Source organism: Carassius carassius, chromosome 37 (genome assembly GCF_963082965.1).
Source record: "Carassius carassius chromosome 37, fCarCar2.1, whole genome shotgun sequence".
Classification (NCBI taxonomy): domain Eukaryota; kingdom Metazoa; phylum Chordata; class Actinopteri; order Cypriniformes; family Cyprinidae; genus Carassius; species Carassius carassius.
Window position 1 is genome coordinate 19,333,558 of NC_081791.1, and position 14,465 is coordinate 19,348,022.

General features: G+C 35.9%; 1 protein-coding gene across 1 annotated transcript; it reads right to left on the reverse strand.

The window, feature by feature from the left end:
• Window positions 1–282: 282 nt before the first annotated feature.
• On the reverse strand, window positions 283–12,162 carry LOC132117735 (complement C1q-like protein 4). The gene is made up of 4 exons (XM_059527048.1): window positions 12,006–12,162; window positions 11,782–11,926; window positions 9,856–11,287; window positions 283–716 (listed from the first exon to the last, which is right to left on the reverse strand). Exons 3-4 carry the CDS (start codon window positions 10,396–10,398, stop codon window positions 537–539), a joined length of 723 nt encoding a protein of 240 aa, XP_059383031.1. The 5' UTR covers window positions 10,399–11,287; window positions 11,782–11,926; window positions 12,006–12,162; the 3' UTR covers window positions 283–536.
• Window positions 12,163–14,465: the final 2,303 nt, after the last annotated feature.

Below are 14,465 nucleotides of genomic sequence, written 5' to 3' on the forward strand. Positions count from 1 at the left end.
TCAAATGAATTGAACAAGAGGACTTCGATTAATCACTAGCCCTGCAACATGTGCGCATGCATATATACGATCCCGTATATCGTGCTACGGCTGCGTCTAGTGAGTGAAAAGTATATTTACACACCGATTTTCTTTCAAGTCCAGCCATGTGTAAATGCAGCTCAGTTCACCATAAAGCATGTTGACTAGTGAGTCTGAATCTCTGGTTTTGATTGACCCACAAAATGGAGACAAATACACTAACAAGTACACATGAAAATATGAGTGTGCCACCATCCAGGATAGATATAGACATATATTTATATGCATTTTAATTTAAGTTTGGGAGTAGTTTACAATCTGTAAGATAGTTATAATTTACACAAATACAAACAGAAATCCTCTTGTTTTATGAAAGGAATTGGTTGCCGTTCTGTCTGAGAAGCCCTTACGCTCCGTATGAACCACGTCCATTTCTTTCAAGCCTGTTCGGTGTTTGTACGTTACTGTATGAGTGTGTGTGTTCATACACAGTACATCTGAGTGTGTAGAGCAGGTCAGTCAGCATAGATGAGAAAGCCAGAGAACGTGCTGTATTTGTTGGTGTTTCCTCCGTGGACTTTCCCTCCGTCCAGCTGCACACAGACCTCATCTCCCACATCTAAATGCAGAATCACACTGTTGGAGGCGTAGTCATAATTCTGATCAGCATCCTGGGCGATAGCGCTGGCCCTCACCTGTCACACGCGGGAGAAATGAAGCCACGGTTAGAAGAAGGACACACAGCAGATCGCCACGATTCACAGATTAGATTCTCAATATTCCAGCATACTCGAATGATACTGAAATGTACACGATGTATTCATAAGCATTCATAATCATTTAGTAAAAATCATTAGACCAAACAGCAAAACTTAACTAAAGCACAATAACATAAAGTGTGACACTGCTATAGCCACTCTTATAATTGGAATCACTTAAACATATAAATACATATTCAAGAAGCAAGATCTGAACATTGCAATGAGAACAGATTATAGATATCATGGTAAAACTGATCATTTTGTTCATTTGATATGACATGGAACAACTTCAGGCTGTGGAATTTATCATAAATAAGCATAGACTGCATTCAGTGACTTTTTCATTATCATATATGAAAGAAATAAAATGTATAGGTATAATTTTTGCTTTGTTTTTAAATGTGTTAAAATGAATAGAAATATTTAATATTTTTTCATATTAATAAAAATAAAACAAATTATTAATTAAAATTAATTAATTAATTACACAAATAATGAATTATAATTTATTTTAATTATCATTTTATGATTCTTTTCATTTGAAGGGAAAGAATAAGGAAAAAAAAAAAGATTCCAAAAACCACTTAAAGCATTTCATTTTGTTAAACTAGAACAATTAATCATGTTATGAACTAATGAATAATAATTAAAAGTGTTTTTTTCCGTTTTATTCAAATAATAATAAACATAATAATAATTACAAATTGAAATTAAATTAATAGACACAAATAATGAATTGTAACTGATTTCACAATCTTTTCATAATCCTTTTTATGAAAAAAGAGTTCCAGGTGCTTGCTTTTTAAAATACGCGCACAAACCACTATAACACCATTCCCAGCTTATATAACATGCATAAAAAATAAGAAATGTATCAATTACAATTTTTTTAAAAGAAATGAATAATTGTAATTGATTTAATAGTTTTTCCAGTTCCTCTGAAGTGAACACTTATGTAATACATTTTATAAACATTAATTATTAGATGAAATAATTAATATGAATTATATATTATTGTTACATATTATTTACATTAATCAATATTAATAGTAATAATACTGCACTAGCCATATCTCAGCATACAGATGCTATGTTGACATGAAAGAAGCCTTGTTTTATCATCTCTACAGCAATGGAATGGAGTCATTATTAAATGATACTCTGACAAGGGTTGGCCGGGTTGAATGGACGGGGCTGCAGATAACCTGCTGACCCTCATCTCAATTAAGAAAGCAGACACATTATCTCCTATTTAACTACTATATTGTGTAGCAAGATCTACATGGGTGATGCTAAAACTGTACTATACACCTTCCTTTATTGACCAGTTGAATTTAATCACATGCGCACGTATCACACAAACCGCAATGAGACTGTTTACTGGAGAGACGAACTCATTTAAATTCTGCTTGAGAGATCAGCTGTATTGACTCCCAGCAGTGGATCTGAAACTTGTTTATAAACATTTTATATTGAGAATAGTCATGTGGTCAGACAGACGTACATTCCTACAATTAAAATAAATGATAAAACAGACACAGATACACCGTATTATAGTTCTGTATCCTTGCAATGTGATTTAGACATCATTTCTTAATATCTGATCTATGCTCAAGAATTCTTAATGGGGAAAAAAAACAGGTAATGTTTTAGTAGACAGGTGTCAGATGACAGACAGTGATTGTCAGGCATTTTGCTCGGCTGTGTTATAGCCACTCAATCTCTGTCAGGTTTCCTAAACATATGGAGTGAGTCTATCGTAGGAAAAAAATGCAGTGATATGCATGGTGTCAGTAAACATCCTTATACAACATGCCATCACTCACTCAAATGCCTTTTGTTTTAACGGGTGTTTTATTCCCTTGAGAAACACCCACAACCACAGCCCACATAAAACACACTGACCCCAGACAGAGATAAACTCCTTCCCATATCCATAATCTAATAACCCCACTCAATTACCATCATGATACTGTCAACATCTGCACAATGTCCTGAGCCGAGACTAGCGCCATTTAGATGCTTTATTGAATACCAATCGGTATAATGATGTTAGGGAGGTTTAAAACGCAGCACTGCAGGACAAAAATATCAGTTTGAAATTGATTTTGCATAGCAGTGATAGATATTTGTCATTTGCAATTTGAAAAAATACACGAGCTGTGTAGAGACATGAGGCTTAAAAATTGATGAGCAGTGATCAACCAATATTGCATTTACATCAGTTATTTTGTGTTTAATAATTGATATGTAGAACTGATTTTTAAGCAATTTATTTTGTCTTATAACAATAAAAGGCAATAACATTCACTGTGAATATCATTAATAACAATAGTAAAAAATACTCATATTGAAGGTTTTAATAATAATTATAATAATAGTAATTTTATAAATATTAAGCAAATTAATTAAATATATTAATAAAACCATATAATAATGATAATAATAATAATAATAATAATACAATTATGTTTATATTTAAATGTAAACATATTTTCATTTTTAATAATAATTAATATAATTATTATGGATTATTATTTTAGATATAATAAATTAAACCTATTAAAACAACTCAACAAATGGTGCCATTCATCTGTGCATAATCTACTAGTTCTGTAATTTTATTAAACGGTTTTTAAGATATTGTGTGAATATAATTATAAAAATTGATCATGGAAAACTCTAATATAGGTAAATGTTTAAATGTGTTCAAAATCATATTATTTCACCTGAAGATATTCGTTGTGTTGATGTCTGACTTGAACAGCGTTTTTGCACTCTCTGTGCAGCCTGCGTCAAACAGTTGTGTTGGGTTGCCAGTCCCTTGAGAAACCCCTTGAGAAACTATTATCTCACATAAAAAAAGACTACAGAGACAACTTCACAGTCTCTCACATCCAGATCTAACAGCCACACTCTGTGATACAGTAATCCACACAGAGGGCAGGTCAATAATCTAAATATTGAGTGTGTGAACACCGTCATTGGTATGTGTGACTGAATACCAATCACTGCAACAATGATGTTTTCTTTATAGTACGAATCAACGTATGTCATACTTGAATTAGTTTTTACTGCAGTGCCACAATGACTTAAGGAAACTGAAATATCATCAAAATCAAAAAGGACCGTAAATTTGAGCGGGTCAATATGGCATGCACATCATTTCACGTCTGACAGTGATGGCCTGGCCTCCTCTCCCTATTGACGCACAGTGTATGTCATTCTCCTCATTATTTTGGCTAAGTGGGCAAAGGGGCAGTCTCTCCCTCCGGCATACCCCCGTGTTCGATACGACAACGCGAGTGGTCACTTTAATTAGCAGACATCCGGCGAAGACCATTTAAGACCTTTCTTCGCTTCCATTGATTCTCGTCTTGTATTTTTGGGATCAGTTACACCGAATCTGAGCGCCCGAGGTTTAGACATGTCCCGCAAAGCGCGCTTGTTAGTTGCTTCCCGGCATTTATCAAATATAAGTGATATGAAAGCTTGTCTTGGAGGGAGAGGGAGAGAGGCATTTTAGGATTACTGTTGACTGCATTGGAGATGGATATTGACATGGGAGCCGACTACTTGTGAAACGCCACGCTGACTTGAGCAGGGACCCTCGGGTCTGCTGGGGGCTTGTTCTGCCAGGCCTTTTCATTACAGGAAGGGGAAGGATGGAGGGGGGCAGTGTTTTAGACATAACCAGAGCAGAGGAGAAAGACAAGGGTTGAAGGAGAAAGTAGGAGGGGGAGGTTCGGGTAACAGACTGATCAAGCAAGGCTATTTTGTGGGATGCAAGGGTATATGAAGTCTTGTTTTTATCAGCGGTGCCGTGCTCCAGCAGTAATAAAACTGACAGGATTCATTCTCTGTGATATACAGACCTCTTAGAGCGGAGACAATGGAAAACTAGCTCTTAAACTTACCTAAGGGACCAGGCACACACGAGGGGAGGGAAAAGACTAAAGCAAAAAAAAAAAAAAAAAAAATTGGAACATTTATTGAATAGCTCCGTTTTGCCTCAAAGGGAGAATAAAATTTGTTGCGCTTCTTAAGAGAATTATGCTTAATTGGCATACTGTATGAGCGTGACATTGCATACTAATGGTGCAAGTGTGCACTATAACACTAGTTACAGGCTCTGTGAACATGTCTGTATGGATATAATCCACTGATTAAAGGGTTCGTTCACCTTAAATGTAAATTCTTTTAAAAAACTCATTATTTAAAACCTGTATAACATGAAAGAAGATGCATTTGGTAAATTGGTCCCCATTGACATACATGTGTGAATGTACACAATGTCAGAATAGTCATTTTTAGGTGAACCACCCCTTTATCAACTGACCCCATGTAAAAATTAATAAGGGTGTCACCTGTGCATTCCATTTGACAAATTTTTAATCAGTTTATACCATTTCCCTTAAAAATATTTTGGCAATTAGAGGCCATGCAATTAGGGATCACCACAATTAGAGACGACCAAAGACACTCATTATATTTCTACTGGACTATGTACATGTCACTGCACCGGGAGACATTTCTAAGAGCAGGTACTGGTCATTAACAGACAGGCGATGGCATTTTTAACACTAGCGTGTGAAAGAGCTCGACCTTTTGGAGGTCTATTAAAAGAGCGTGTGACAGGTGAAAAAGGAGAAAAAGAAATGGTGGAACGATTAAGCAACAGAGCGGACAGAGTGTAGATTAGTCTACTTTGAACAGACGTTTGGGAACCTACATGAGGGACCATAAATTAAAAGATTAACAGCACACCGTACGTTAATGATGAGGAAGCATCTAGATGCTAAATCAGAGAGGACATACGACCCTGGTGTCATATTTTGACTAACATTAGCATTAAGGCAAACAAACCATTATTCAACAAGCACAATAAAACGCCACCAATAATGCTAGAAGCATCAGATCCTTTTAACAAATCTCTCCATATGTTTATAGATCTTTATGCTGTTATTTCATCAGACGGTGGAGGTTATCTGACTTACACGGCATAAAAATTAGATGCTATTATTAAAAGGTGCGATTCTAGTATGAGATTTTCCATATGCTGTGATATAGTAGCTAAATGTACAATGATGAAATTTCATTAAGAATCTCCCTCAGTGGGCAATACACCAAATTGATTACAAGAAAAATGAAGATGAACTCATTAAATATTGAAGAAGGCACTATTATGATTGCAGCACTAATCCTTTCCATCTGTTACTCAACAAATGAATTATTGTAACAAAAAATTGCATATTCAACAACTATAATATATTGAAGTACAAATAAACAAAAACGTACTAGTCCTAAACTAAAAGCCAGTGAAATATGAGTCACTCTTTAATTGGTGGCCTGTTTTAAAAACCTGGAAAAATGTACTTTCTTCGAACTACATTTTATCATCTATGTTAAAAACCACATATCCTGGAATAAACAATCAATAAACATTTTAGGTGGGTTTAACATGGTGTGGAAAAACAAAACATAGCCTATAAGTAAGCAGACAATTATTTTATATTAATACAGAAAACAAAAAGTAATGGATTGTTTCTGAATTAAAATTTCCATCATAAACCATTTAACATTGTTCGGAAGCCCTTAATTTTACTCTAAAATTATATTACAAATAATATTTGTTAATATTAAGGGGAGTTTAAAGAATCTGTGTGACAAACCCAAAATAGAGAAGTCATATTTTCTTTAAAAAAAAATATATAGGACAAAAGTAATTATAGAAGCATAGTGAAAATTTAATATACTCTATTCTTTTAATGTTTTTCCTCTAAAATCAAGAAAACTACATGTAACTGGATCGTCACCCTATAAGAAAAGATATATCAACGTTTCTTTTGTTTTCAGTCCTGCTGACCTGTGACTTTTCCATTCTTATCCACCTACATCATTTCCATTTCGGGAGGTACCAAAGGGCGCTAACTCACAGACCATTCAACAGTGACACTCATGGGACACTTTAGCCTCACACGTCTTAGGTCTAACAATGAGCATACCATCACAACCGGACCAGTCGGTATCAAGAGACCAGCTTTCACTAGCTGTCAAAACCACCATACAGACAATGATCAGCCAGATGGTCACACGGGCCTGCAACCAGGTACAGCAACACACATGCCACACTCTAGAGGATACCTCAGATCCTTTTTTCTCTTAATTAGCACCCAAACATTCACAGCCAGTCATAATTAGCAAACAAATGCTAATGTCAGGATATGGTCTTTTCATCTTTAAGACGCCTTGTTAACTTGTCAAACCATGACATGTTTGGTGCGTCCCCATCTGTATGTGGCTCTGTATTCACTTTTGTCCGTGTGTATGAGCCTCCCAGAAGTCTCGACTCTCTGCCTACTGTCTGCAGCTTTCTATTAAGGCATCTATCTTCCTTTCCTCCCCTGATCTTACTGTCAACCAGCCTGGGTGATTTTGCCATACTCTTAACTGTCATGACTACCCTTGCGTCCTTCTCTCAGCCTGAGACTACAATTCACTTGTGCACTTGAGCTTGTGGGCCACCCACTGGGGTGCCATATTGAACATGGCCTCCAGAATGAAGATGCGAGATTACTGTGTCAAAACGTGTTTTCAAGATGAAGGATAAAATTTAGGATATATTTCACTGCTTATTTTTTCAAGTTTGGTGTTGTTCCTTTACAGTTTCTCCTGTAAAAACATATTTGTGAGTGTTTCTTCAATGATAGTCACTCTTGCTAATGTGAGCGTTGAATTGAATTCATTTTAAAATACTCTAAACATTCAAAAATATAAATATTAAAATGATTTATAACGACTATTTCAAGCTTAGTTTAGGTCATAGGTCTAAAAACCTAATATTTTTTTAATACATTTTTATATTTTAATGTTGAAAACATCTGGATCTGGGCCAAGGGTAAAGCAATTAAATCTATACATAAAGGCATTTTATTCTTAGTTACTAATAATAAAGATTATGATTATTTTTTTTGTTGTTGTTGTTGTTGTTCTGAAAAAAAAAAGTTTATTTTAATGACTTACAAAAATGCTTTTTTGAACTTTTCAAAAAAAAATTTGAACTCACTCCTAAGATTGATTTCTGAATGAATTAATTTTTTTTGAATCAATAAATCACTCATAATCACTTGTTACCATCTACTGGTGTAGTAATGTTTAAAAGGACAATTGTTTGTGATGCTGTTTTTTTCATGTAGGAGTTTGATTTGAAATTACAGTATTTTAGTGAGTAATCATGAAGCTCTGCTTCATAAGCTATAACAAAAACAAAATGAGAAAATGTGTTTTAATAAAAAATATGTACTTAAAAGGCTTACCTAAAACACCCTTATATCTATTTTTGGAGAATAGTCTACAGTATATCCAGTCTTGAGTAAAACAATTCTCCACTCCAAAACCTTTGAAATTCTGTGTATTCTGTGTTTTGCAAACTGGCCTATAATATTCAATAGACATGACAGTTTGAACATCATTTTTGTCAGCATTCAAAAATAACCTTTTACAAATTAACATAAACTTCTAATCCCAACGGACCATTGTCTGCTTTTAGATGAGACTTCTGAGAATTCCAGTCTCTCAGCATCTGTCAAAAGAAAATCTAGCATTCTTTTCATTTTTAACTGTTCTCCATAGGTAGCTGCACAAACCTGCATCTAATGAGCTCTTTAAAATCTTAAAGGCTACAAAAATTGTGGCTTTTGTCACAAATGGACTACTGACTGTATTTTAGGTGCATGGGGAAGTTATCATTCCATTTGCAGTTTATTTGGTGTAGTGAGCAGTTAACCCACACATTCCTCTATTACATTTCAGGCCCTACAGAGGAGTAAAGCAGTGCCCCCTGATGTGCCCGAAATGGACATAATTGAGTGGCCCGAAAAGATAATTAATGAGCAATCAATGAACATGCAATAAAAGGAGGCACGTACAGAGTGCAGGGGATTCAATCTAAGAGTTATGAATGATTTAACAGGGGAAGCAGACATGCATGACAATACAAAACTGTACCAGTTGGACCAATTTAATCTACTATAACTCTAATCACTTTTACAGGTGGTCCACTGTATTAAACCAGCAGTTTTATACAACATAACCCCAGGCTTTCATTGCACAGTGAAATACAAATAAACATTTTATAGTGTGCTTGCGTAAAACAGTTCAAAAAGAATATGTTGCAATTGCCTGTCAAATAAAAAAGTCCAAGTGTGTTTTGATCTACAAAGGTCATACAGTCACTTAAAAACACTACAGATAAACCTTTTCTCATCTCACTCATTTCCTGCCTTCAGTATTTAATTAATGTCGAGGGAATAAATGGCTGAATGTGGAAACTGTTAATTTTTTTGTTCATTCATTATTTAACTGGCAGTAGACCATACCATGACAGATCTGGCTGCTTAGTCGTATAACACATTTTTAGGTGATGAGTGATGTAAATATGATGTTATTAAATTGTCAAAAACATATGGCAATGCAGCTGAGATAGTTTGGACACACAGATAAGATGTTAATGTCACAATTTTCCTTTAGTCTTCTCCTGGTCAGCCTTGCAAAACAATACACCTGTGTCCAATTTGCTTCCATCATATGTAGTGTGATGATAATCAATTATATAATTTAATAGAAAGCTGATAATCCAACTATTCTGACTCCTCTAAATGAAGTCGACCTTAGTGGTGAACTGAGGCAGGGAGAAACTACTTCCTACATTTGACTGCACACACAATTTCTATGATAAACTAAAAAATGCAACAAAAAAAATCAATTCTTTCATCATTTACTCACCCTCATGTCATGTCATTTTCTTCTGTAGAACATAAAGATGAAAAAAAAAAAAGGTTTTAGTTAATTAAAGATAATGAGGTTAGATGTTGTTTTAGACCCCATTGACTTCAACTGTATGGACAAATCAGGTGAAATATTCCTGAAAATATATTTTGTGTTGCAGAAGTTAGTCATACAGGCTATGGTATGACATGAGGGGGAGTAAATTATTACAGCATTTTTCATTTTTGGGTGAACTATCCTTTAGCCAAAGATTTCATTTCAACCACAAACAATGATAAATTCTTACCTGTCCGTTCTTCTTGAGGTCCGCCCACATACTGGTCCCATCTCCTCCTCTCATCAGGACATGGTATGTGAAGAAGTAGATACCAGGTAGAGGGCATGTGAATTTTCCAGTGCTGGGTTCATAGTAGTTGCCAACATTTGTCACCACATCATCAAACTTGAGCACATCAGTGCCTTCATGTTGCTTGCGCAGTCCTGCGTAAAACGCAATCTTAGGACTGTAGAATGATGGCACGTAACCGCCAGGCCCAGGACCCGGGGGCCCTTGTGGACCTGGCTTTCCAGGCTCTCCAGGTGGTCCTCGTGGTCCAGGTGGTCCTGGAATTCCTGGAGGTCCCCGATACCCAGACTTCCCTTTCCGGTTTGGGAAGTCAGGAGGTGCGGGTGAAACAGCCGTTAGCTCCTGGCCGTGAGATGTGGTGTAGGGGTCACAAACCATCCGACAACTTCCTAGCATTTCATAATGACTTCCCGCATTGCTGGCTCCTCCTCCTTTAGTGCTGTGGACCAGTAAAGGGATGGTGACCAGGAGAATCAGAACCATGGCCACACCCACGGCCACTCCTATGACACGCTTGCGACGGCTGAGCCTGGAGGCAGCAAGTGTTAGAAAGTCCTCCTCTCCTTTAGGTGCAATGGTGCCCGCCAGTGTGAAAGTTAGAGAAAAACTTGCACAAGTGTGAAAGCAAATGTGCGTTTGAGTACAAAAGAACAGCCAAAGAGCCACAGATATCTATTGAGGAATGAGGCCAGTGGGGAGAAGGATAGAAGATGAATTTATGGATGAGACAAGGAGACTTAGAAGAGCGTGGAGCATACAGAAAGGAGAGGGTGCGATGGGACTAGTGGTAGGACAGAGTGGAGAGCGACAGCAAGATCTGGAAGAACAAATAGGGACAGTGGTGGCTGCAACACAAAGGTGAGGCACGGAAGAGAATGAAAGATTATAACAGAAACACAAGGTGGCTCTTGGTCACCTAATATATGGAAATACTTGCAATACAATGCAATACAGTATTTTTAAAGTGTGGGAATTTCTTTGCTAATAACAATACAAATCTTTTGATTCATCCCCTTGTTTGTTAACATTAAATATACAGTGTATTCTCTAAAACAAAGAAGTTGCTCTGAAGTTTTCTTTTGCATAAGTGAACAACAACTAGATGAAATCACAAAGTTATCTGCTTGAAAAACAAAATTCAAATGAAGTCAAACCAAACACCTGCCAGATGTGGCGAAACAATCTGTCATCCAGAGTTCCACATTTTAAAAAAAACTGATCCTGTACAATGAAATCTGTCCAACGCCCTGCATCAAAATCTGATGAGCCACAATCTATTGATCCTACAGAATATTATTATTAATTTTTCAGGAACAAATGAAAGACCCCTGTAGTCGCTCTGGCAGGACTGGGAAATTCCACAGAAATTGAACTGGAGGAGAAAAAAACATGAAAAGACAATAAGAAAAATTTGTGAGGGCTATATTTTGTTTTATAATACATATATATTATACAACATATACTCAACATTAATTCTCATAACCTATTACCAGTTATATCCTAAAATGAACATGCTGAAAGTTTACTTTTTTTATTTCTTGTAAAATCCAAAATGTATCCAAAACATCTGTAATTTTATATTAGTTTAAATATATTTATTATTTATTTATTATATTATATATTATTATATATTTATTATTAACGCCAACTAGCGTTTTTAAATATGCACAAATAAACAAATAATTAAAAGAATACCATATATATATATATATATATATATATATATATATATATATATATATATATATATATATATATATATATATATTCATGAATATATATTCAGTGAAGTACGTTGTGAAAGTATGACACAAGTGCGCAACTTCAAGTAGGCTTCACTAAAAAGGGCATTAAATAGACACTTACCTTCACTTCTGTGTTTATGGAAGATGAAAAATCGTCCTCTGTTGTCTGTCCTTACATTTGCTGAGTTCCGAAATAAATTAAAGGTGAACGTAATTCATATGCATCTTCAGCAGACGCAGACTCCTCTCTTTACTTCAGCAACAGACTGAATAGCAGAATAACGCTTTAAATGCTTTTCAAATGAGGTGAGTTAATTTAAATGAGTTGCGACTGTCACTTCTGACCTTATTTATTCCTCAGACCGTTACTGACTGCACGCGTGAATGAAACTTCCGCTTTTGTCGTTCGTTTTGTCGAGAGAAATAATAAAACAGCAACAGCGCTGGACTTCTGACTCCGACACCTGTGAGATTTTCACACTCCAGACACACACACACACACATACACTGTCCCCTCATTCCTCCATCCGGTCGACTCCTCCCTCTCTCCATCCATCCCATCTCATCCTCGCTCCTCTCACTGGCTCTGTCTCAAACAGCACTGAGCTGCCTACCTAGAACACGCGCGCGATGCCAAAAGACGTCTGACTCGGCAGCACACTTGGTTTTTAGACACAGACGCTGTTTTTCCAACTTAATCATCATTTAATGGGGAAAGTGGTGTAAATGTTAATCGTTTATCATGTCAACAGCCTGTTGACTAATGCTTTTAAAAACAAGGCATTATATTAAATAAATAAATAAATAATAATACGTAAAAAAACTCTCTCTGAACTACAGAAAAAAATGACTGGGTGAAGCATCTCTATCTAATGATGGATCGCTGTGATTTTTCAAGGCCATTGTGTGTGTGGCTAAGTTTTCCTAGCTTTCAGAGCTCATTAGTGTATAGTACTATTAGATCATTTTAGTCTAACTATTACTATTTTATATCTAACTATTAGTCATAGATAGATAGATAGATAGATAGATAGATAGATAGATAGATAGATAGATAGATAGATAGATAGATAGATAGATAGATAGATAGATAGATAGATAGATCTATAAACTAACAGATATATTGTACAGAACATAGTTGACAAATAGATCTGTTATGATGAATTTACATAAATGTCAATACAACATTAAAACTGACTCATCACCGATATAAAATATGCTACATTAAAACTTTCAGACAGAGTTTGCATAGCATCACCTTGCAGTCATTTTGAAGGCTAACGCCACCAGTGTTTAAATATTAGGTCTGCTAGCAGATCCATTGAGAATGCAGTGTAACTCAACCAGTCTGCCCCCGTCAGACTTAATCACACATCTGCATTTTTAAAGTTTAATGGTGGCGGTAGTAGTGTGGGGGAATACATATTGACAGCTTTTTTTTTCTCCGTCGGCCACCCCTTTCTGCACCTTTTTCTCCAATATGACCAGTGCCAGAAGAGAGAAGAACGAAAGAAGTGGACAGAGAAAGGAACAGTCTGGAGAGAAAGCTGGAGAAGATGCTCCTCAAGTAAGAAGTATATGTGTGTTACAGTGTTGAGTTAAACACTATGTCACTCCCACCTTGTGTGTCAGTCAGTCTCTTCCATTAGAAATACACACACACACACACACATTGTGCGAGTTTAACTGCAACGGGTGTATAATCATTGCCAGGAGACATAGGCAATATAGTGAGAATTGGATTTTTAGTGGCTGTTAAAATATTACTGAGATGATTAATATTAAAAAATGCACATGTCTCTGAGCTGTCTTTTATTCACTCTTCTTTTTTCAGGTCTCGTTTCACCATTCTGTCTCCTTTTCTCTTTCTCTTGTCATGTAAGGGAGAGCGGGGTAAGTTGTGTCAATACTGTTTTCAGTGGAGAAGCATTTAAGCTGCTTAGATAGGCACAGCCTATCCTCAAAGCATCTGGCACAGTTTACCCAACAGCTACTATTTTGGTCAAAAATCTTCATTAAAATCAACTACCATCTTTAGTGGTTTTTTATTTATTTTGTATTTATTTATTTTGTCATGCACTAAGCTAGTCTTGAGAATTGTTGCATCTGACTCATTTTTAGCCTTTAGGTGATGTACTTTTTTCTGCCACTGATGATGACTCAAGAAACTGTTGATAGTTGTTTCACATCATGCGTCTATAGATCTCTGTTTGGCTGTTTTTGACTGTTGCTTGATGTACAATGTTTGAGAGTTGTATTGAATGGCACTGGAGAAGCAGCATCTGGTTTTCTTGGAACAAAACGTAGTTCTATTCTAACCATACAGTGCTGTGGAAATATTGTGTGGGTCAGATCAACCAGGGTGGTATGGCATTATAGATGATGAAAATGACACAGGGACAGCTTGATCCAGTGGATGTTCACCTTCAAGGTCTCTCTTTATATTCAGTCTGCAAGAGAATCATGTCACAGGTTAACCATGTCACAGGTTAAATATAAGTCATTGTGAAATATACGTTTACATTTGTGAGGTGTAAAGCCAGAATTGCTTTAAAAAACATCTCTGGTGGAAATGGAAGATGGAGCACATTGCATTGTGGGATACATATGCTGTGATGTAAGTGTATGTACACTATGTACAGTTTGGAAAATTTTTTAAGTTTTCCATGCATGCATAAAATTTGCTTTGTCTGCACAGTATGCATATTATATACTACAGTAAGTGCATTCTGTTGGTATATACTTTTTTAAAAGAAATCACTTCATTATCTGTTTTTAAACACTGAATTGATGGAAAATAACAAG